Source organism: Nyctereutes procyonoides, unplaced genomic scaffold, assembly GCF_905146905.1.
Source record: "Nyctereutes procyonoides isolate TBG_1078 unplaced genomic scaffold, NYPRO_anot_genome, whole genome shotgun sequence".
NCBI lineage: Eukaryota > Metazoa > Chordata > Mammalia > Carnivora > Canidae > Nyctereutes > Nyctereutes procyonoides.
The window spans coordinates 742,906-768,506 of record NW_026575125.1 but is presented as its reverse complement, the minus strand read 5'-3'; the positions used below and the strand labels follow the sequence as shown (position 1 = coordinate 768,506).

At 47.4% G+C, this 25,601-nt stretch overlaps 1 protein-coding gene across 1 annotated transcript; it reads left to right on the top strand.

Annotated features, from left to right (window-relative positions):
- Positions 1-3,546: 3,546 nt before the first annotated feature.
- Positions 3,547-24,983, top strand: CRLF2 (cytokine receptor like factor 2). Its single transcript, XM_055338399.1, has 8 exons — positions 3,547-3,680; positions 12,249-12,351; positions 13,881-14,044; positions 15,630-15,763; positions 18,424-18,586; positions 19,441-19,546; positions 21,829-21,913; positions 23,990-24,983. The coding sequence occupies exons 1-8, from the start codon at positions 3,599-3,601 to the stop codon at positions 24,272-24,274; spliced, it is 1,122 nt and encodes a 373-aa protein (XP_055194374.1). The 5' UTR covers positions 3,547-3,598; the 3' UTR covers positions 24,275-24,983.
- Positions 24,984-25,601: the final 618 nt, after the last annotated feature.

The following is a 25,601-nucleotide window of genomic DNA, read 5'->3' as shown; positions in this document are numbered from 1 at the left end:
ATTAAAAACAGATGGTGACCGAAGGACAATCAAAATGAGTGTGACTGCTTTACAGCAACTCTCAGAGAGAGGTGGAATCCTGTTCCTCTCCTCTTGAGTCTGGGCTGGCTCCTCGCCTGCTTTGGCCAATGGAAAGTGCTGGAAGTGACAGGTGTGCCCTCCAGAACATTCCATCCAATCAAGTCTTCCAGTTGGTTGAAGGTCCCACTCAAGCTCTTGGCTGGTAGTCAGCTGAGCTGCCAGGGGTATGAATGGGCCATCCAGAACATTCCATCTAATCAAGTCTTCCACTTCGTGAAGGTCCCACTCAAGCTCTTGGCTGATAGCTGAGGTGCCAGGGGTATGAATGGGCCATCTAGAACATTCTATCCAATCAAGTCTTCCAGTTGCCTAGAGCTTCAGCCACCACCAAGTAGAGCAGTTGAGTCCTGTTAACGCTCAGAATCCAGAGACATAACAACAGCTGGGTGTTCATCTAGGCTGCTACATTTTATTTATTTATTTATTTATCTATTTATTTATTTATTTATTTATCTATCTATCTATCTACTACATTTTAGCATGATTTCTTCCATGTAGATAACCAAAATAAATAAGCAAAATACCACTTACATCAGGATGAGTGAAAACGAATACATGAAAGAAATAAGAGAAGCTTATTCTTCAGAGAAGTGGTGACATTTTTAGCTACATGCAAATCAATGGCTTACAACCCCATCTGTTTTTTTGTTTTTTTTCCCTTGGTTGCTGACTCATTGCACATGTCTGGCATTGTGAAATATGAACAACACAATATCGGTTTGCGGTTTTGAGTGGAGATGAAGAACAAGGGTGGTAGGAGGCATGGTTATATGTCATCCCCATGAGAGACCATGATAGCCCTCACAACTCACAAGGAATGGGCGTCCACATCCAATAGGGAGTACAGTGCTTACTGCCCATTTTCTCCCAAATTCCCCTGATTATTTCCTACCCAAGTGAAAGGTCAAGGCCAGAGAATACCAGAGATTCAGTGGCAGTTCATCAAGATGGCCCCACTCCTGTGATAACCCTTTTTCCACCCATCGACCTTCTCGGACCCAGTATTTTCACTGTGTGCAGCAGTAAAACATGGCGGGGACTACCTCTTGGCTTACGAGGAAGTGGTGGAGAACGTCGTGTATTCCACATTGCTCCTTGTGCTTCTTCGGTGCACCCACCCAAAGGGCAAACACTGTTTTTCATGTCATAGACCTGATTAGCTGTGATAATCCGTTTTCGGTGAATCACACATGTTTCTTTCTCCATTAGGTTCTAGTCTCACCAAATCATCACTCCCAAGTTACAGAAGAGCCAAGCAGACACTTGGCCATCTTCTCAAATTGGCCTGCCCTGCCATTTCTTTTTCAGCTGTCGGCCCGCATTTCTACCTTTTGTATGTAAACATCCTAAAATGAAGTTTCCACAGGGCAAGACTCTCTCTGGGAAAGGGCTAGAGCGTCTAGCTTCCTTGGGAGCAGCAGGGAGGATGGGGTGGGTGGAGGGGAGTTAAGGGGATGACACTCCCCCTCCAAGGGGTCACTTGTCTGGAGACATTTGGGTGTCATGATATGGTGGGAATGCTATTAGCCCCTGGCAGGTGGAGACCAGGGATGCTACTCAACACCCTACATCATAGATTATCTATCATCTATCGTCTATGTATCAATCATCTATGTATGTATGTTTGTAGGTATCCATCTACCATGTTTCATATCCATCCATCCATCCATCCATCAGTTCACCCATCCACCCATCCATCCATCCTGGTCTGTCCATCCATTCTATCTATCTATCTATCATCTATCTATCTATCTATCTATCTATCTATCTATCTATCTATCATCATCTACCTACCTACCTATCATCTATCAGCTATCACACCAGGATATCCACATCCTAATCCCCATGTGATAAACAGAACAATGTTCCCCAAAGACATCCACTCCCTAATCCCTAGAACCTTTGAATATGTTACCTTACAAGGCAAAAGTGCTTCTCCAGATGTGGTGAAGAATCTGGAGATGTGGAGAATTCATCTGGATTATCCGGGTGGGCACAGGCTCCTCATTTATATGAGAGAGGCAGAGGGATCAGAATCGGAGAGAGAGCTGTGACTATGGAAGCTGAGGTGGGAGGGATGTGGGTCTGCCAGCCAAGGAATGCAGGCAGCTCGAGCAGCTGGGATGGCAAGAAATCCGATTCTGCTTCAGAAACCCCAGCAGGAATGCCGGCCTGCCAACACTGTGATGTTAGCACAGGGAGACCCGTGTGGGACTCCTGGTCTTCAGGATGCTCAGGGTGGAAGGATCTGAGGTCAGGGGTCAGGGAGACTTGAGTCAGCCTGCATTTAATAAGTGATTGGAAGTCACTCTGTGCAAGCTCAGCTTCCCAGAAACACAGTTTTTCACTCTAAATTGAAGTTACTGCAAATTTTTCCTGGTTTTTTTTTTTTTTTTTTTTTTTTTTTGTGAGTGGGAGAGGGTTTTTCCCCCTATGTTCTTTTGCTCATGGATTCTTTGCTAATGAAAGTGCTTTGTCACCATGGCCTATTTTTATCCATACAGTAATCACTGTGAGTATTATTTAAGAAATTTTAAAAAATGTTTTTAAATTTAAATTATAAAAAAGTTGTTTAATCTCTACCCCCGAATGTGGGGCTTGAACTCATGACCCTGAAACTAAGAGTCACATGCTTCACAGACTGAGCTAGCCAGGCGCTCCCCTTCTATAATTTCATTTATTTATTTATTTATTTATTTATTTATTTATTTATTTATTTATTTTCCCTTCTATAATTTTAGTATGAGCCCTGGGCAGCTATTCCAGGGAGCGCATTTGTTTTTTTTCCTTTATTTATTTTTTTAAAAAGATTTTATTTGAGAGAGAGAGCATGAGCAGAGGGAAAGGCAGAGGGAGAGGGAGAAGCAGGCTCCCTGCTGAGCACAGAGCCTGACTTGGTACTTGATCCCAGGACTCCTAGATCATGACGTGAACTGAAGGGAGATGCTTAACCCATGGAGCCACCCTGGTGGGTGTCCCCCAGGAGCACCTTTGAAGGCAGAAGCTATGGACAGAAATTGGCCACTGACAGGTGGCCAGTCTCAGGTTTGTGCTCTTGAGCAACACACACCAACCAGTCTCCCCGTTAACCCCACGAACGGTGATTCTTCGTTGGAGTTCTGAAAGTCCCTGAGGTATGAACCGTAAGAACACCAGGCTCACCTCCTTCCCTGCAGCTTGGCTGGAGCCACATGGACGGAGGTGGGGGGTGTCAAACGTCCACACCTCTTGATGACCTGCCATGCTGGCCATCCACAGCGTGGCTGCAGGACTTCACCAACCAGCCAGAACCCTTTCAAGCAGAGCTCATGGGCAGTGAGTATGCAAGAGTGATCTTACATTTTTGTCGTGTTGTTTTTTTTTTTTTTTTGAGTCATCGTTTTAAGTCAAGATTGAATCCGCTTCCCGTTGTCATTTCCTTCTTTCTGTTCCACTCTTTAAACAGAGGGTAGCCTCTGTAGATGAGCCATGAAGGCACACGGACCTTGTGCTCGCTCTGTTGTGGGTCTCCCCAAGAATGAGGACGGTGCTTCTGCCTTGGGCGTCTGCCGCCGTCTTCCTGCTGGCCACCGTGACGGTTTCGGGGGACGAGGCACTGGGTGAGCCCTGCTTGGAGATGCGGCCGCTTGTGTGCCTAGAGTGTCCTTTACTTTAACATGCCTTCCTTCGGTCTTTCCTTCCCTCCTTCTGCTCTTTTTCTCTTTCTCTTTTGCAACTGTAGCATTTGTCGTCTTGTTTTTGTGTTTTTCTTTCTCTGCTTCTTAGCAGTAGCAAGGAGCTCGCCCAGATTTCCCAGCTCCTGCAAACCTGAGTTTGCCTCTTTGCAAAGGGCTCATGATGGATCGACTTCCAATGCATTCGGTTCAAATGTGCAAAAAAAAAAAAAAAAAAAAAAAAAAAACTGCCAATACAAAGAGCCCAGGTCCATCTGCTGCATGCAGGGCTCTGGGTGGCTTCTCTGTCCGCTTTGCTTTCCCAGAGAGCAAAGCCTTTATGTTTACGTGAATATCGGTCTGTCCAAAATGAGCTCGTGTCACATCTGAGAAAAAGGTGAGGGCGAGAGAAGGTCGATGGAGAGATCCAGCTGCCGTGGGGATTGTGGGGGCCGCTCTTCTGCCATATGGGATTTTCTAGCATGCGGGTGGCAGACACAGGAACTGGGGAAGGCACTTCTAGGACCTCTCATCTGTGAAGGGTCACGTCGCGTCACTCCATGCTCGTCCCTGTGTGTCTGAGCTGCCCTCTTGCCTGCCTGGTTTGCAAAGCTCAGTCCAGAGACGCCCCATTGGCTACAGTCTCTTGACGGCACATTGGGGATCCCGCTGGCTCAGCACTGACTCCCAGAGAGTCTGAGTGTGGGTCTCCTCTAGACTGGGCTACAGCAGCACAAACACGATTTCTCGAATTGCATGTATCAGATGCTCCACTCACACCCCCCCATGTGCCAGGCACACCCTCAAAGCTTTTCTAGCTTGGGGAATGCCGGAGCTCGTTTTGTTCCTGAAAGCTGTTTGTGGTTTGCTTGCTTTTCCTTCAATGGAGTTGACTTGTACCCGAGTCCTTATAGGCACAGAAGCCTTAGAAACTAAGTAGTCGAGGGAATGGGGTCTCACAGGGGTGCAGCCCTGGGAAAGCTCCCCGCAGGGCTCCTGCGCTCCCTGGTGTCCCCGTCATTAATCCACCGGTACTTGCAATACGCACGGGTCATACGCAGTGATGGGACCAGTCGGGATCCCACAGATGTATGGGGAGGCCACTGTCGTGCCGACCGTTTGAGACATGAGGACCCATTTTGGGCTTCACATCGCACGTGTATCAGGGGCCAGGTTTACATTTCCGATGGTGCATCAGGACAATGTCCGTTCACCCAGAATGTGCCCAGGAACAGACAGGGGGCTCGTGCAGATTTAGGGACGGAGAGGTGTGTGTAGCTGAGTGCAGATGCTCAGCTCACATGCAGCAAGACTCAGGGGTGGGTGAGGGTGGAGGTGTGTGCAGGGGAGGAAGCTGAGTGCAGACGCAGAAGGGGTCCCGAGTGCACCTGCTCCCCCAGGAGACAGGAGGGACACAGCCTGGGCATCGGGCTCCCTCTGCACCACGGACGTGTGCAGCTTTCACCCCTGCTGCCATGGTGCTGATGCTGGAGGAGCCTTGCAGGGCGTGCTGAGGTGAAGCGTTCCCACCCTAGAATAGGACCAGATACATCCAGCCCCGCTATGAACACCCACTTACCCGCCTTTCCTCGGCAACTGTGGAGCATCTTAGGAGCATCGAGGCCTATGATGATCGTTCCCATACCCTAGTGTGCCACATGCCCTCGCCCTGTGGGCTCAGCTGCGACCCCTCAAATCATCAAGTCTGAGCCCCTACAACCTCCCCCTGGACCTTATTTGCAAAGAAGGTGTTTGTAGAGGTTGGGCGGCCAGCTCTTAGCTGTGGACGGGACAGACCTGTCAGCACAGAGCCGTGGGTGCCGCATGTAGACCGCGCATCTGGGTGACAGAGCGGACCAGAAAAGGGAGGAGCGCCCAAGCGGGGTGGGCAGACGGGCTGACAGGTGTGAGCTTGGTTCCGGAAGGTGTCCACATGGACGTGGCCCTGCAGGGCGGCACCGCCATCTGGCTGCCGTTGCATTTGCGTTGAGCAACCGTTGCCAGCACTTCGGCTGCCTGGTAAATAAGGTAGGTGGAGAGAAAGTAAGAGAGAGAGTCCAAATCACACGATTCACATTGCAGACCCTATCAGAACCATCACACGGGTTGACGGCTCGCCGCTGTGATGTCACGCGGACCGGCTCTGCCTTGGGGAGGGGTCCGTGAGGCTGCGTTTTCCGCCACCCTCCTTCCACCTGCGGAGCCCACGAGCGCCCAGGAGGAGGGCACGGGGGGCATCCCAATGTGACTTCACGGGTTCTGGAGCTTGGTGCCCTCACTCTGGGGACACACAAGAACCATCCGGAGTTTCCTGCATGACTAATGCTGTGAGCCCTTGTGGTCTCTGCCCATGTCTCTGCACTGGCAGCTGTGAACCTGCTGTGAACCCTGAACTGCACCCCTGCCCACCCCGTCAATGGGGAGCGACCGAGGATTTTTACAGGACCCCGCCACCGTCCACGGGTGCATCCGTGGTTTCCCCACTGGGCCTGCCACTGCTCTGGTGGCCCACTGGGTACTCACCCCAAAAATACCCGGCGCCGCGTCCAGTGGTGGTGACACCCACATTCGTAGTAGCAGGTTCTTGTGCTGCGTCCATCATCTTCTCTGTTCCTCTGTCTGCGTGTCTTGAACTGGGACGTGGGTACCACACCCAGAAGGAGATTGTTGGTGTTCAAATGACGCACCCTCACTCACCATTGTCACCGTTTGCAAATGCTCCGAAATCCGTTGGTTCCGGATTTCCCTGCAGCTTTCCGATCGGGTGTTACAGAAACAAATGCTATTTTGCTAAAGATCCGCAGGGTCCTTGCAACCGGGGAGCTGGTGGTCCCAGCACGTTCCTATCGCAACATGTTCGTGGGGGGGACCCTGCTCATCACAATGGAGGGGGTAAGCTCTCCCTCAATAGAGGAGAAGGCCACAGGCAGGGCAGGGCAAGAAGGTGAAATGGGACACATCTTTCTGTTTTGTTTTATTTTATTTTATTTTATTTTATTTTATTTTATTTTATTTATTTATGATAGTCACAGAGAGAGAGAGAGAGAGAGAGGCAGAGACATAGGCAGAAGGAGAAGCAGGCTCCATGCACCGGGAGCCCGACGTGGGATTCAATCCCGGGTCTCCAGGATCGCGCCCTGGGCCAAAGGCAGGCGCCAAACCGCTGCGCCACCCAGGGATCCCTGTTTTATTTTATTATTTTATTTTATTTTATTTTATTTTTTAATTGATTGATTTGAAAACAGCCTTAATGATATATAATTGGTCCATTTAAAATGCAGATTTTAGTAGATTTTAGTAGATGCACAGATATGTGCAATGAGTTTTAGAGCATTTCCGTCATCCCCAGAGGGAACTCTAAAACCCCACTAATCTGTCATTCTGGGATCCCGATCCCGTTCCCAGCTCCCGACAACCACTAACAGGCTCTCTGTGTCCCCGGATTTCCATATTTGGACAACTTCCCATCCATGATATCACACACTCTGTGAGAATTTTTGTGGGTCCGTTCACACGGCTGCTTATTTTCATATTTCAGCCACATTGTAGAAGTGTTTTTTTTTTTAATTCCATCTTATGAATGCTGCTCCATCATATGGATGGATCGCAGTGTGTTTGTCCAAAGAAACGGTTTTCAGAATTTTGCATAGGGGTGCCTGGGTGGCTCAGTCCATGGAGCATCCAACTCTCAGTTTTGGTTCAAGTTGTGTGACCTCAAGGTTGCGAGATTGAGTGCGAGGTTGCAAGGAGACTTCTTAAAGATTCTCCGTCCGCACACAGTCTCACTCTCACCCTTTAAAATAAGTCAATAAGTAAAAAAAAAAAAATAAGGGATCCCTGGGTGGCGCAGTGGTTTGGCGCCTGTCTTTGGCCCGGGGCGCGATCCTGGAGACCCGGGATCGAATCCCACGTCAGGCTCCCGGTGCATGGAGCCTGCTTCTAAATTAAAAAAGAAAAAAGAAATAAAAAAGAAATAAAAAAAGAAAAAAGAAATTAAAAAAGGAAATAAAAAAGAAAAGAAAAAAGAAAAGAAAAAAAAGAAATTAAAAAAAAAAGAAAAAAAAAAAAAAAGAAATGGTTTAGCCCTGAATGAAACAGGGTGGAACACCTGTCTCATTGGTATCAAAACAAGGCAGCAAAATTCATTTCAACCATTTCTTGGAGGGACACATTCCCAAATCTAGAGCATGAGCGATTACTTCAAGAAATATCGTAAAATTATGTTGCCAAATGCAATTTTTGTACAAAATTAAGTTGCTTATTGTTTTTTAAAAAATGATGGTTAGCTATATATAGAATGTTCTGTCTATAAAGTGTACATTAAGTACATTCACATGGTTGTGCAACCACCCTCACCATTCGTTTCTAGAACTTTCTCATCTTCCCAAACTGAAACTCTGTCTCCATTAAACACTGAGTCCCGTCTCCTCCCCATCCCTCCTCCCCATCCCATGGTGTCCACCATCTAGTGCATGTGGGGCTCTCCTGAAAAGTGGGGATTTTTGAATACAAGTGAACTACTGATGAAGTCTGGACATTGGTGTCCCAAGCATCGTTCTCTGCCTTCCTCTCTCTGTACAGACAACTTCTATCGCTTGGACTGCCTGCGTTAAGGGTCGTCGGCTACCATGTGCAATTTTACGCCTTTGCGTCTCGACGCGGTCTAATAAGTTCATCACATCTAGTAAAACCGACGTGTGCTTTCCGAGCAACAACTGGAGGGGGAAAGCACATCTCTGGCGTCCGTGCATTCCTTTTTGTTCAGGAAAATCACTTTATTATAAAATAGGCATTGAAGCAGAATGCGACACACGTCTACCGCACGCACCAACACAGTGCACCAACGAGATCTACAAAGACGAGACATCTACAAACACAGAAACCCTTTACTAGAGCTCGTGGACACAACCCATGACACACGTAATCTGTGAATAAATAATGACTAGTCCTCGACCTGGTGACCCCTCAGCACCTTTTGTCAGATAAGGTTTTCCCTAACTTCACCTGGTAATTGGAGACACTGTCTGTGTTAGCTCATTGGATTTATCCCATGGGGGGAAAAAAACTCTTATCTTTATGACAAGATGTGTTCCAACCTGGAGCCAGACTTTCCCTCACACTACAAGTGGGAGGTGGAGCATCACATTCCCTGGTATTTGCATTTCAAAGAGTTGGTTTCCTTGAGAAAGATACCCCTGGGTCCTGAGTCTGGTAAAGATCTTATTAAGTTTTAAAAGGATTTGCATGGATGTCAAAGACATGGAGAAATATCTGACAAGTTTCCTAAGTAAATTCTCAAGAAAATGGAGGGGGGGAGGCCTCTCTTCCTTTATTTCATTTTATTTTATTTTTTTTATTTTATTTATTTTATTTTATTTTATCTTTTTTTTAAAAAAGAGAGATGCTTTTTATTTTTTATTTATTTATTTTTTTTGCTTTTTATTTTTTTTAATTTTTATTTATTTATGATAGTCACACACAGAGAGAGAGAGGCAAAGACACAGGCAGAGGGAGAAGCAGGCTCCATGCATCGGGAGCCCGATGTGGGATTCGATCCCGGGTCTCCAGGATCGCGCCCTGGGCCAAAGGCAGGTGCCAAACCGCTGCGCCACCCAGGGAGCCCCTTGTTTTGTTTTGTTTAATTTAATTTAATTTAGTTTTACTTTTAATTCAATTTCATTTTCATTTTATTTTATTCTATTTTTCCTAAGATTTTATTTATTTGGGCAGCCTGGGTGGCTCAGCGGTTTAGCACCAACTTCAGCCCAGGGTGTGATCCTGGAGACCCGGGATCGAGTCCCACGTCCGACTCCCTGCATGGAGCCTGCTTCTCCCTCTGCCTGTGTCTCTGCCTCTCTCTTTCCTTGTGTCTCTCATGAATAAATAAATTAAATATTTTAAAAAATAGATTTTATTTATTAATTTGACTGAGAGTGAGCACGAGCAAGGGGAGGGGCAGAGGGAGAAGCAGACTCCCTGCTGACCAGGGAGCCCAACTGGGAGCTCGATCCCAGGACCCTGAGATCCTGACCTGAGCTGAAGGCAGATGCTTAACCAACTGAGCAACACGGGTGCCCCAAGTCTTTTGTTTTTAAATTTTGATTTGCCCTTTCAAGGCACAGGCAGGGCAGGGGTAAAGACCAAAAATGCAAAGCAAAAGTTCTCTTTCTATTTTGCAAACTGCACCCAAGACCTCACAAATATCTTCCTAATCTTGGACCTGCTTTCATGCCCAGTGCTACCTGAAAGAGCAACCCTGTGCTACATGAAAACATTTTGTAGGGTCACCGGAAGACCTTCTGTGCTTTCCTTTCCCTTTTCAGAGAAGTCTCGCCCACACCCCAGTCAGGAGAACCCCAATCATGTCCCTCACCTACACTGGTTGGGGACATCTGAATCTGTTCTGGGAAGTTGACAAAGAAGTAACAGAGACATGGTGACTTGCTTTTCTCCCTTTTCCAAGTCTGATCTCACTCCCTCCTGTCCGCGCAGCTGACTCATCCTGTGGGGGTGGCAGTGAAGTGCAGGAACAGTTCTGCTTTCCTGCTGGTGCACGGGGCATCAGGCTTTATCCATTAGATGTGTTCCACAGACAGAGGTCTGAAGATCTGAAATAACATTGGCACCTCAGCTGTAAACTTCCCTCCCTTTCAGACCCGGGAGGTGTTCACTGTGAGGGATGGATACTGGTTCCTTCCCTGAAGGTCAGAGATTTCCAGAAGCCAGGACATCCTTCCTAACATCTCCTCTCTCTTTCTGGAACCAATGGATCAATAGGTCTGAGGTTACCTGTTTTGTGATCAGTCACATCAAGAACAATGGTCAGCACAGAACAGAAGTATTCCATACACCTCGGGCATCTGAAAGGCTTCCTTAAAAACTCAAAGAACATTTTCATCTCTCCTTCTACCTTTAATTGGACACCAAATGCACTTGTTGGTGGTCCACTCCCTGGTACGGCAAGCTTTGAATAAATGTACTCTCCTTGTTCTTATTTGGGTGTCCTTTGTTCATTTCTACAATGTAGATGGTCACTGGCCGATCACACAAAAATATTGTTTTGGGAGGTCTTGAAAAACATCAGTGAAATAGCAGATTGAATTTGGATTGGTGAGAAGGTGTGATGAGAAAGCATGGCTAATTCTGGACCATGAAGTACGATGCGACCCCATGAATGTTCAGCAGGCCAAGTCTTCCAGCCCAGAGACCTTATGGGGTGTTGAGCAAACAGATCCAAGGTCATGATGTATATTTGCCTCCTGCTTTAGGAGTGGGGTTGCTGAACCCAGGACTGAATGTGAAATGTGAGTCCCTGACCTGGAGACTTCGAGACCCTCTTTCTCAGCATTTGTGAACATGTATCTCTTCACCTCATCATGTATCTCATCATACTCATGACCTGCTGGGTGCTAGAAATGTGTCCATTGACCATCCATCCATCCATCCATTATCTATCTATCTATCTATCTATCTATCTATCTATCTATCCATCCATTCAACCATCTGTCATATCTATCATCTATTATCTATCTACCCATCCATTATCTATCTATTTACCTATCCATCCATCATCTACTATCTATCCATCATATCTACCATATATTATCTATCTATCTATCTATCTATCTATCTATCTATCTATCATCTATTTATGTATTGGCCTATCTATCCATCCATCCATCCATCTATTATATCTATTCATCCAACCATCCATCCATCCATCCATAATCATCTAGATCTATCTATCTATCATCTATCTATCTATCTATCTATCTATCTATCTATCTATCTATCTATCTACCTATCTATCTATCCATCCTATCGTCTACATACTTAACCTGATACTTCCACTTCTAACTCAACACCACCGGGTTCATTCTAGCCTTCCGTATTCCCGAAATTGTCACTCCCTTTTCTGGCAGTTGGAAACTTGCCCTCTCTTATCCGCAGCATCACAGCACATTTACTTAATCCTAGAATACACCCATTAACTACTTTCACAATGACTAACCCAGGATGTGTGAAAATAAAAACTGCCCGAGCCTAAGTCACTTTAAAAGCAAAGACAGAAGGGTTCATTTGTCTGTGAACCTTTCCTCAAGTTGTCATGTGTGAGTTGTGAGTTTTCTGAGTGAGACCGTGAGTTTGGTGGATGGGGCACAGCGTCTAATGCCCCCTGTGTGCCCACAAAAGAGGAGGTCAGTGGACACACAGTTGATACTCAATAGCTGCTCTTCATACTAATTAATGGTCATTATGTCTTGCAAACATATGAAGAAAAGCAGCCGTAATCTTGCTCCTGACTTATTCCTCTGTCCCCAGTAACCCTTTATATATCCTGCAGCTCTTAACTGACATAATTAATGCCGGCTTGTTTGAGAAAAATCTTGATTTTATCCATCCCTATAAAGCATTCTATTATTCTTATGACTCAAGTGCTAATGTCCTTTTATAAATTTCCAACCGTTTTCAGCATTGCCTTAATGGATCCTCTATTTGTCTCTTTTTACCCAGAAGGAGTATTACAGCTTCAGATGATCAACTTTAATTTTGAAGCTGTGCAGGTTACATGGAACGCAAGCCAATACTCGGGGACAAATTTGACTTTCCTCTACAAGTAAGTGCCCCTCAGGAAGGGAACACCATGCCTTGTGCTCAAATAGTTCTTCTCCTGAGACACCAGCAATTGGGTGTGAAGGGCCAGCTAGTGAAGGTGTGAAGAATCAAGAATGTGCAAGTGTCAATGTGTGTGCTCTGTTTCGCCCTGACCCCTCACCACAACCGCAACCACACCTCCTATAACCAAGTGATGACTAAGTCACACTCAAAACCACCTAGATTCATACGAGGACATCCACAAGGTGCTTATTCATCCAGGACCATTCACAACGTCTCGACAGATACCTTTGACAGGAACCCTGTTCCCTCGAAACAAGGTATGCAGCCGTGGCAAAGGTTGACCTTCTGAGACGTTTCATGGCAGCTTTCCAGCAGCCACCTTCCAAAAATGTGTCTCCCTATCATGGGCTTTTTTGAAATTTTTTTTAAATTTTTTTTTTGTCTCAGTATAAATGTAGGAGAGAAGCATTCTCCAATTAACTTAGCCTCAATTCTGTGAATGGGAGATGTGTGATGTGTGATTGATTCTTCACAGTTTGATAGCATAGGAGATGAATGGGAAAGTGTACACAGGAGGGACATTTTAAGGTGAATTGGCTGGGAAATAAACATTTTAAAAAATCTGCTGGGTCTCCTAGATGGTCACATAGGTAAGTCACTTGAGCGTCAGTTTCTTTATTATAAAGGACATAATTCTCAATCAAGTCACTGCTTGGATTTGAGGACCTCAGGACAGAGCCTAAACTGGTCCCAACTGGGCACCATATTTTTTTTTCTTAATATTGTAGGAAGCCTCAGAGAGATCTCCAGTGTTGGTACATCCTTATTAAAGTGCCTCCTCAAATCAAGGGCATGGTGACTCTGCAAGTCAAACTGTACTTTTATTAGTTTTCTGGGGGCAGTCATAACACAGTGCCACAAACTGAGCAGCTTAGAACAACACAAATTCATCGTCTCCCAGTTCTGGAGACCAGAAGTTTGAGATCCAGGGGAGGCAGGTGCTTCCAAGGAGGGTCCATCCCGCCTCTTCCAGCATCTGGGGCTGCAGGCATCTCTGGGCTGGTGGCCACATCCCTCCCGTGTCTGCCTCCATCTTCACGTGGCTTGTCCTTTGTGTCTGTGTCTCGTCTTGTGTCTCTTATAGGGACAGTGTCACTGGATTTAGGACCCACTGTAATGCAAGATGACCTTATCTTGATATCTTTCCTTTAATCACATCTGTCAAGACCATATTTCCAAATGAGGCCCCATTCACAGATTGCAAGGATTAATGCATGAACAGGCCTTTTGGAGAACCACCATCCAACCCACTACAGGGGGCCTTCAGGGAGCATACTGTGTTGAGAGAGGGGGTATTTTTCTATTTGGACAGTTCTTGCTGTGCTTTAAGAAAGGGTCCTTGAAGCGAGTGAAGGGGGTTCCCAATCTGTGGCAGAGATATGGAGCAGAGGAGTGAGCCAGGAGATGTGTGAAGATGCTATTTTCAAAGACTCTCTATGGCTGAATGATTCTATGTTTTAACCACAGGCTAACCAGTGACGAGACTGATAGCCAATGCTCCAACTATATTCTTCAACAAAGTCGCACTGCTGGATGCCTCCTGGAGGCAAAAGAAGATGAAATTCTGTGCTTTTCCATCTGGAATGGAACACGTCTCCTTCTCAACAAATGTCAGTGGATCAGTGCTTACTGTAAGTACCAAAAATGAACTCGTTGCCAAGTGCCCCTTTCCTACTCCAACTTCGAAGAGACTGGCCTTCTAGAAATTTCGTCTTGATACACACAGTGGGCAAAGATGTGTCATGGCACTCTGTCCTCCAAAAGAGGGAGAGAGAGAGAGAGAAAAGCCCCCCTTTCCCCTCGATACCACCCCCATTGGTTTTCTTAGGTGCATTCAGGGTTGGCTGTCAATCTAGGGTTATGAAACACTGCAAATAAAAAGACCACAAACCAGGCAGCTTAAAAACAACAGAAATTAATCATCACTAAGCTCTGGAGACCAGAATCTGAGCTCCAGGTTGGGGAGAGTTGTGCGCCCTCCAGAGGCTCCAGAGGAGGGTCCTTCCTGCCTCTTCCAGCGTCGGGGGCTTTAGGTGTCCCTGAGCTGGTGTCCGCATCCCTCCTGTCTCGGTCTCCATCCTCATGTGGCTCCTCCTGTGTCTGTGTCTCTCCTCTTCCATCTAAGGACACTTGTTCTTGGATTTAGGACCATCCTGCTTCAGGATGAACTCATCCTATCTTGATTAGATCTGCAAGGACCTTATTTCCTAATAAAGCCACATTCACGGTACCAGAGATCAGCTCATGAACGTACTTGTCGGGGAACACCGTTTAACTCATGAAAGCGTTCATTTCCCAAAGGACAGGCTGGCGGGGAAGGAGTCTCATGTGACATTTTCCACGTTCTGTCTTCATTTTAGTTTGCTGAGGCTACTGCAACAAACTGCTACAAAGCGGGTGGCTTAAAACAACAGAAATTTGCCCTCCCACAGTTAAGAAGACCCCAGGCATCTGAAATCAAGGTGTGGGCAGAGCTGGTTCCTTCTGGAGGCTCTGGGGGATGATCTGTTCCATGTCTCTCTCTCTTGCCTTCTGGTGGCTGCCGTTTCCTTAGCTTGTAGATGCATCAGCTCCATCTATACCTCTATCTTCACATGCCCGTTTCCCTCTGTGTGTCTGTGTCTCGTCTTATGAGGACACTAATTATATAGGACCAGAGCCCACTCTACTCCAGTAAACCCCATTTTATCTTTAATTATTATGTCTGCAATGATCCCAAATGCACATATTCTGAGATATGGGGGCTAGGACTCCAACGTATCTTTCTTAGGGGACACTATTTATCCCATAACAGACATTTTCACACAATTTCAAAGAGTTCCTTTGACGACACACATTCAGGTCCTTGGAGCTCTGCTACAGATGTAATGAGGACGAATAACACCCTCATCCTCAGTCTAATAAAGTAATTTTAAAGATTATTTATTTATTCTTGAGAGAGAGAGAGACGCAGAGACATAGGCAGAAGGAGAAACAGGGTCCCTGCAGGGAGCCCGATGTGGGACTTGAACCTGGGATGGCAGGATCAAACCCTGAGCCAAAGGCAGATGCTCAACCGCTGAGCCACCCAGGCATCTCAATCCAATAAAGTATTAAGGAAAAGATTAAGGCAGGCCAGAGAATGTGAGTCTAAGCAAACTTACCACTATAATTTTAGAGATGTGGAATCTTTATCTTTGTAGAGGTGGTGATCATTTTGTTGTCTCTCCTTCTCAGTGAAACCCAGCTCCCCAAAAGACTTGAACTTCCAGTGGCATCAGGAAGCCATTACAGTGACCTGTTCTGATCTGCCCTACAAGCGTCTCCTCTATGAAATCCAGTACAAGAGTATGTTCGACACTGAGTGGCAGGTGAGCACTGGTAGCATCTTTTTCTCAGCCCAAGGGTGAGGAAGGATCCCCAAGTGGTAATCAAGAGAGACATGGAGAGACACAGAGACAGATGTTGGCATTTGTTTCAAAGAATTCCTTATGGGATTATAGGGGCAGACACATCTCAGGCCAGCAGGCTGGAAGCACAGACAGGTTTCCATTATGGTCTTTAGACTTCTCTGGGAAACTCCAGTCTATGTCCTCTCAGGGCCTTCGATGGATTGAGTAAGGCTCACCCACATTATAGAGTGACCTAAAGTTGGCTGATTAAAAACATCAATCATTTCAATAAAATACCTTCACAGTAACACCTAGGGTATCATCTAACTAAAAAACTGGACACCAAACTTGGCCAAGTTGACAAATAGAATTCACCATCACCATACCCTGTACCACCCACCCCTCTTTGCATGCCTTTTGAACATGAAGGTGAGAACCCTTTCTGGTACTATTTGGATGTAATCAATGGAATAAATTAAAATGATGTAAATATCAATGACTCAAGGGCTCATAGTTGTCTTCCAATAATCACCATATAAACAAGGGATTAACTTCTTGCAAAAGCAGAACTGGAGCCAATGGGCAAAACCTGTAGAAAGCAGATGGAATCACCTGGATCAGGTATAGTGAGGTGCCCATCCCCAGAGGTGCCCAAGGAGAGTCTTGAAGTTGGCTTGGATGGGATCTCGGAAAGACTGCCCTGGAAAAGTAGTTAAGCTACCTGGGCTATGAGCCGCCTGCCTATCCCAGGAGTCAATGATTCCACAAGTCTGCAAGGACACCTGTGTCCATCAAGGTTTGCAGACTTGGATGATGGGATCAACCAGAAGCATCATATCTCATGGGACCATCTAGGGAGTAGGGGGAGCTAAGGCAAGGTGAGTATAACTGAACATCTCAGCCTAGGATAGTCGATGTCTGCTGTGTCTACAGGTGTTGGGAGGGGATCCTTTCCACATTCACTCCAGATTTACTTACTGAGGATCTACTATGTCCCAAGCACTGAGAACATAATAATAGCACCTAGCCATGGCAACTTGGGGATGGATGTGATAACACGTGAAAAACATTGAGTAGGTTCACCCTTACTATGGTTACTCTAATTATTTTCACTACTAGGCTCACATCTACTACTCACTCCTATTACTCTTACTCAGCCTTATATTTGCTGGTGTCTGCACCAGCAAGGAGACAGCGAGGAGATCTGTCAACAGATGGAAATCCCTACTCTTATGAAGAGGCAAATCCTAAGTGCCCATATAATACATCCCTAAATCTGGAAATGGTGCAATAAAACGCAGCAATAAGAATAAAAATGAGAATACCATTGAAGGCCGTTGTATGTAACCCAAGCAGGACCCCTCCTATCAGAAAAGAGAAAAGCTGACCTAATGCTGGGTCTAGTAGAATACCATCACTGAAATGAAATTTGATGAAACTCGTCAAAGAAATACAAAGTAAAGCAATCGATGGGTACTGGAGAGCACCTAAAGAGCGTGGTAATAATAAAATGTGATACTGGTCAAGGATGTTGAGCATTAACAAAATTTAAGAGTTTATCAGTTGTTCTAGTTCTGACCTATTGAGCCCCTTTTTAGAAATTGATCTGGGCACTGGGGGGCTCAGTGGTCGAGTGTCTGCCTTTGGATCAGGTCGTAACCCCGGGGTTCTGGGATCGAGTCCCAGGGAGCCTGCTTCTCCCTCTGCCTGTGTCTCTGCCTTGCTCTCTGTGTCTCATGAATAAATAAATAAAATCCGGAAAAAAAATAGAAATTGATCCTAAGGAAAGAATTGAAAATGCGAATGTGGTTTTATACACAGAGACATCTGTTAAGGCATTATCTAAAATAAATACAAAGCATTGGAGGCCACCTCTATGCCATGCAATAGGGAGATGGTCAAATAAATAATGGTACATCTGTATGATAAAATATGTAAGTCACCAAAGGCACTATAGTGATAAATGATATTTAGTGATGAAAGCAATGTGTACAGTAAAACATCGCATTATATCAATACTCCTGCAAGGAAAGAAACAATATCAATTTGTTAATGGTGATTATATGATGGAACTGGAATAAAGGTTTTTACCGTTTCTAATTGTGTGTTTGTATGCGCATATGTTTTCTAAAGTCTCCAAAGTAAGCATGAGTTACTTTTGTATTCATACAAAAAAAATTACTTTTTCTTTTTAAGGAGTAACTTTTCACTAAGTAATTCTTTTTTTATTTATTTATTATATGATAGTCACACACACACACACACACACAGAGAGAGAGGCAGAGACACAGGCAGAGGGAGAAGCAGGCTCCATGCCCCGGGAGCCCGATGTGGGACTCGATCCTGGGTCTTCAGGATCACACCCTGGGCCAAAGGCAGGCGCCAAATCGCTGCGCCACCCAGGGATCCCTCACTAAGTAATTCTTAAAAGCATCTGTAGTACTATCTGTTACGAAGGATTGTTTCTTCTTGGAGGGGAGCGTAGAGATTGTTGGCTGCGTTTGTTTTCGTTAGGCAGACAGATGAAGTGCAACCGGAATGTGAATGCTGAAAAGTAGGAGCCTTATGTGACTCCCTAGTACAAAGACAAAGAGCTTAGGTCAAACCACTGATCCCGTGCTTGCTTTTTTTCCCTTCAGTCCAAGGAGGGAGAAACCTGCAATGTAACGACAGATGGCTTGGATGCTGAGAAATGTTATTTCTTCCGGGCCAGAGTGAAAACAATGGAGTCCAGCTATGGCCCCGACACATACCCAAGTGACTGGTCAGAGGTGATACACCAGCAAAAAGGGGAGCTGAGAGGTAATGCTTGCTACACAGCAGCACTGCACCTGTACATGGGCCAGCGCCTCGTCTTTTGGGGGAGAGAGGATTGGAGGTGCCTAAAAATGAATGACCTCACCTCCTACTTCAGAGATCAATTTGAAAGCATTTGTTTTGTTTTCCAGACCCCTTACGTTATTGGGCTAATTTTCACTTTTATTTCTATTAACAGCAACAATGATAATAAGTACTATTTATGAACGCTGATTCATTGATACAGGCATAGATCATAGATATATAAAATAGATGATAGATGACATCGACATATAGATATGATAGATATGTAAGTGAATGATAGTTCATAGATAAGTAGATGGATAGATGAATATAAGTGGATGGATGGATATATAGGTAGATGATAGATATGATGGATGGTTAGGCAGACAGACAGATAGATACAGATGGACAGATGGATGAATAGATAATAGATATGATGGATGGATGGGTGGATGGATGGATAGATGGACAGATGGATGGATACAGTATGAAAAATGGATGGATAGATGGATGGATAGGTGATGATAGATAGATAGATAGATAGATAGATAGATAGATAGATAGATAGACAGACAATAGCCAAAAGCAAGCCTCAGTTTCCTCAAACACCCTTGGCAACACAGGTACTTGAGAGCAGTGTGTTGAGTCTACACCACTTGCGCGGTGGCTACCCTGATGGGTGCCTGTCCAGAGACACCATCTCTCTTTCCAGGATATGTCCCACCGCAATCAAGATTTGCTGACTTTGCCGTTTATAAAGGAAAGAAAGTGGGGGATTGGAGCCTGACCTACTATCATCTTGAAAACTGACAGCAACTCATTCTTTTTTGCTTTAGATTCGTGCCAGGAGAAAAAACTTTTCCCCAAATTTATTTTAGTTTCTGGCATGGTTGCGTTGCTGACGGTGTCCCTTCTTCTTCTGTCTTTATGGAAAGTACAGAGGTAAGGATGACTCTTGAGAGCCTTGTCATACACACAGGATGGGAGGCTTTGTTTGCAATATGTCCACTAAGGAGAAAGGGAAAAAGAATCGTCTGATAGGGTTATTCGTCCGATAGGTGAGCATCCCATTTCCCACAGTGCACGCTTCGCCAACAGCGTCTTTTAAGAAAATTGAGGGAAACACTGCCGAAAATGCAGGGATACCTGGGGTATTTGTCTTGTAGAAACAGTAGAATATGTGAGTGTTAACTCCTACCAGAGGATTAGCTGGCTTCACACACAGACCCCGCTGAGCCGTTGTCCGCCTACCGTGTTGGAGCGGCAGGTGCTTAAAACACCTCTCAATTATTATTGAGACTTATCAAACAGAACTGTTGGGTGAAGGGAGAAGAATCGCACGTAGAAGCTCGTCTTGTTTTCTAATCAAGTGACGGATGTAGCGAAACAGAGCCCATAGACAGTTTTTCATGAATATCATATTAAATAGTTTTCTTTGCTCAGCTTTCTTACAACCACTTAACCACCGCCATGTCCATCCCTATGTAAACTGAGTCACGCTGCCCAGGCGTCTTGGCTGTGAATGACACCTGAAGGTACCGATGTCCAGGGTCGTGGGCACCATCTTGGGATGGTGGTTTCTTGGGATGAGGTTTCCATAGCAACTGCAGGGGTCCCGGGTAGAGAAAGATGGAGCACCACCCAGGAACATTGAGCCTGGGTCTGCACCGGGGTGAGTTGGACAACTCCACAGGGTCCCCCCGCTCAGAGCCAGATTCAGCATGGAAGTGCCTCGTTTAATTCTTGCCCACGACCTTTCCAGCCTCGTCACCCCTCTTTTACTGGCTCACATGCATGCCACCCAAACGGAGCTCTGCTAGGGTAGAGATGAAGCAATCAGATAAGGGTGCCTACCGGTGGCAGGCCCGGTGTTTTCAATAGAGAGTTGAAAGCACCCCTAGGGGAAACTGAGCCCCACGATTCTTGGAAAACACTAACGCTTGCCCTGCTTCAAGGGAATCCCCTTTGCAATGAGGGGTGAAAAGTCAACTATATTGGTTGGTGTCCTAGGGCGGCCGTCACAAAAGACCAGACACAGGGAGGCTCAAACCAGAGGCATTTATGAGATGTAGGTGTGGGCAGGGTTGATTACCCGAGGCCTGTCTTCTTGGAGTGTAGGCGCCATCGTGTCCCTGTGTGCCATCCCTCTGTGAGCGCACACATCCCCGTAATCACTCTGTCTTTTTGTAAAGACACCGGTCATGTTGAATTAGGACCATACTAGATTACAACCCTTTAAATCCAAGACCCGGGGGCCTGTGAACTAAAGTGACCAAAGGCAGACCAACCGGAGAAAAGCCAACTGTTTCTCTATTGATGTTATCATATTACGAGCGGGGAGGACCCAAAGATAGGAACTGAAAACCCAAAGAGGTAGTTAGTCTGGGGAGCCTCGCGTACCACTTGAACAAAGGGCAATGGTTGTGGAGACGTGGGTAGGTGGAGGAGAAAAAGGGTTCTGAAGCTGTGGTGGAGATGAATTCTGGGAAGGTGACTACAAAATGGAGACACAAAACAAATGACACAGAAAAGTTGTGTATGTGGAAAGATCTCAGCGAACAAAAATTAGTTCTCCTCTTCCTGGTAAGTGAGGCAGCCGGGGCGGGGGTTGGGGTGGGGTGGGGGGGAACCTTTACAAATGGAAATTTCTATTGCAAAATGGTAAAGTGATGCCTTGTGTTTAGGCAGCTGGAGAAGAACCCAGAGCTCCTCCCGTGTGTCCTGGATCCTAATAGCCTTCAGCCTCAAATAATCAATCTTCGGAGGGGGGCGTATTTTAGGGGGCAGCCCCATGAGGCGCGTCCCTTATGACTCGTTTATGCTCCATTGTTACCGCTTGAAAAGCACAATCTCCCCACACAAGTCCCAGCGAGGGTTATGGCTTTTGACCTATGATGTCAACCTCTATGACTGACACAGTTCGGCCCATTGCATCAAGCAAAGAGACGGGATGGTCTGTGGGTGGTGGGAATCGATATTGCGCATTAAGGTGCTCTGTGCCCCCGACATCACAGTGTCCAGTGTCGGTCAGAGGTGTCAAGTGGGTGTCAAGTGTCTGCAGAGTTGAGGTGGGGGGAGCACATGCCTTGACACGACAGGTACAGTTCCCTGCAGGCACCACATCTCTGCGGTGCAGCTGTGTCCCCATCCTCGGCCCCTTGGAGGTCCCCAGCCCTGCTCAGGCAAGCCTGCCGGCCTGACCAGACTCTCCGTTCCCATTTCAGAGTCAAGAAGCTCCTCATGCCCAGCGTGCCCGATCCCAAATTCACCTTCCCTGGGCTCTTTGAATCCCACCAGGGTAACTTCCAGGTAACTACCACCCCCCCAACCCCATGCATGTCCAACACGATTCCTTTATGTCTAATCCCTCTCCGTGCACCTTCGTTAGAACTGACATTTCTTCCTGCGATCTCCTTTACGTGCCCGCGAGCCTTTTCTGAAATGAGAGCCGTGGCTTCATCATTTTCTCCTGGTCGGAGATACCAGATCCAGAGAGGGGCTCAAGGGGCGGTTCGTCTTCAAACCAGCCCCACAGAGCTCTGCCCTCCCGGGATTTTCCAGCCCAATCGCCCTCTCATCTCAGCAGGAAGTTGTGCTCTTCGCGGGCTCACCCTGCACGGCTGAAAACAAACCCAAGACTTCCGCTTTTAAACGGTTTACAGGCATTGTTTCATTCACTTGATAAAGGCTTGCTTGTGGAGGGCTGGGCATGAGCAGCTGGCAACCGGGGAGAAGGGACCAGCCCCCCCCCACCCCCAGGACCTCGCCAGGTGGCGGTGTGCATTTTCCAGGATAATGCATTAGAAGTTTCTCCGGAGATGTCACCAGCCAGAGGCTTGAAACAACAGAAATTAATCATCTCCAAGCTCTGGAGACCATAGTCTGAGCTCTGGGGCGGGGCCTGAGGGAGGGTCCCTCCTGCCTCTTCCAGCATCTGGGGCCCCAGGCATCCCCGGGCTGGTGGCCACATCCCTCCCATCTCTGCCTCCATCCTCACGTGGCTCCTCCTCTGCGCCTGCGTCTCCTCCTCTTCTGTCTCTTCCGAGGACCCCTGTCGTTGGATGTAGGGCCACCCTCGTCCAGGACGAGCTCATCTCGGGTCCTTCACTTATATTTGCAAACACCCTATTTCCAAATAAGTTTACATTTATAGGTTCTGGAGGTTAGGATGGACAAATCTTTATTTTGGGAAGGGGTGTGCCCCATCCGACCTCCCACAGAGGCAAGTTTAATTTCCAACCTCCTTAGACATCAGGGACAAAACAAACAAACAAACAAACAAAAAAAAAAAACGGGGGAAAATTTTTTCCTCCACCCTCGTAGGTTCTCTTCTCAGGGCCTGCAAATTAAGCAGATGAGGACAGATTGGCATAAGAAAAGGTTGATTTAAAAAAAAAAAGAAAGAAAAGGTTGATTTCATAGGCACCCGGGGGCGGAGGGGTGTTCACAGAAAAGAAGTGAAAACCCCAAAGAGGTAGTTAGAAGCCCGGGCTCTGGCGCCATTTTCACACAGCGTGACAAAACCGGGAGAAGTGACAGGACAGTTATAGGGTGGGGGAGGGTGGGACCTGTGGGTGGCAGGTGTCATGTGGGAAGGTGACTGGGGTGAAAGTGAGGTTTGTTATGCAGACTGCAACCCTCTGGGGTGACGGGGGCTCTCCCTGCCCCTGTAGTGACACCTTTACACACGGAAATCTTTACTAAATGGAAATTCTTGCCCAGGCTTTTGTGCAGAAAAGGGGAAGGCAGACAGCTCCTCCTGAGGTTGTTCTTCCTTAATCACCTTCAGCTCAAAATAATCTTTTGTCCAAAGTGCCTTCCATGGGGCGGGGGTTTCCGGAGGGAGGGGCACGTCCTGATCCTCCTCTGGGGGAGATCCTAGGGAGAGAGAAGGGGGTTAGAAGAGCGTTTTCAGGACAAAAGACATGAAGGAGAGGAGGGAGGCTGGGCAGGGGAGAGAGGACGCCAAGCCGGAGCAAGGACCCCCCCACCCGGTTGGCATAGCGTCCCATGGAGACCCCTCCTCTGCCAGTATCAAGAACGTCCCCCCACCTAGGTGTGCGTTAGAATGGCAGCGTCCGGAACCCGCCTGGACCCGCTGGGGGATAATCCCGCTCACGAGAGTCCGGGTGACTTGCAAACACATTCAGTCGTGTTCCTTGTCGTTGCCCTCGTTCAAAGGGCCACAGAGGTGTTTGCAGATATGGCGTTTTGAGGATGACGGTAAAAGGCAGGTGTAAGAAGAACCACGGGGCGGGCTCAGGGATGCCGGGGCTTTCTGTTCCCGGGGGGTTGGCGTTCCCGCCCAGGGATGCTGGCTCGGGGGCCTGGCACCTGCCAACGGGCGTTTCCCTGAGTCCGACATGCCCTGTGCCATCCCCGCAGGAGTGGATCAAGGACACCCAGAACGTGGTCCCCTTGAATAAGGTGGAGGGTGCGGAGCACGATTGCGGCCCAGAAGAGGCTCTCGTCGTCCACCTGGCCACGGCTGAGGCCGAGATGCCCCTCATGACGACCGGCCCGTCGTGTCCGCAGACCAAGGAGGAAGAGGCCTCCGGGGACCCCAGCCAGCTTCCTGGCCGGCCCCTGCAAGGCGGCGGTGGCGGCGAGACGGTCTCTCTTGGTGGCTTCACGTTCGTGATGAGTGACAACTCATACGTCATGTTATGAGGGGACACAAACTCAGAAGCCAACATTGGGGTTTACGTTGACATTACAGCATCTTGGGGGCTCAGCACCACCGACAATGCCGGTGTTCAGGGTGGGGGGTCAGGGTCACAGAAGACCCCAAACGCCCAACCGGTGCGCTCCTTGTGTCCGCTTCCATCCCACGCATGTCTACTCACGGGATGCAAGGCAGACTCCCCGGGGATGGGGCGGGCCCGCGGCGTGTTGGAGCGTTTCTTGCTTTTTCAGCTCACGTCTCCTCGTGGCTGATGTTTTCATGTAAATTGTGTGGAAAGATGGCCCGGGTGCCGGGAGGCCTGCTTCCTCTGTGCGTGTCACCCACATCCCGCCCTTACAACGTCTTCACTCGCGAGCACTTTCTCCGCTCTTTCGAGATGCGGCCCACGGACCCAGCAAGCGGAGCAGCTGCTCCTGGGCCGGAAACGAACCCTGCCTTACAGACGCCAACCAGCCACCCAGCTCTTAACTGCGCGCGAGAAAAACACCCACTTTTCAACAACGGGGCGGTGGGGGGGGGACGCTTATCTTCCGGAGACTCTGTTTTTGTTGGCCTCTTTGCTCACATTCATCGATGAGACAGGTGAATGCAAACATGCCAAGTGCGGTGCCCGGAGTGCCTTGCCCTTGGGTGGGGCCTATCACACTGTATTTTGCAAAATGGAAATAACGAGACAAAAGAATTAGGCGTTTCTAGGTTTTCAAGGTCGTGGTTCTTCATGCCGGCAGGGAGGGTACCTGCTGCGTCTCTGTGGGCTGCAAATAGGATAAATTGGGAGCCCTTGTGGGGGAGTTTGTGTGTCATCACGTGGTCGTCCCTCTGTGTCTGCGTCCCCATTCTCTCTTCTTATAAGCACCCCAGTCCTATGCAATCAAGGCTCACCCTACAGACCTCATTGTACCTTAATTACCTGTTAAATGACCCAATCTTCTATTATAACCATATTCTGAGTTCCTGGGTTAGGGTTTCAATTTACGGGTTTTGGGGGATGCAATTCAGCACCCCCATTTAATCAGAAAGAAGAGGTGAAATTAAGAAATGCAAGCCCTGCACCATGAGGGCAACCCGCCCGCAGGTGAGGTGCCAGGGAGCCCTTGCACGTGCATCCTCACACACCCCCCGTTTCCCGATCCTGTAAACATCCCCATTTTGTGATGGAGAGAAGCTCACAAGAGCTGCACCGGCCAAAGCAAGAAACGCGAGGGATGCGTCTGTCACCCGCGGGACAGTCTTGGAGAAGCAAGTATGTTCTTCGCTTACGCGTTAAAAGCACTGTGCTCATCCTCAGCGGAGGATGGACTCCTCGGACGC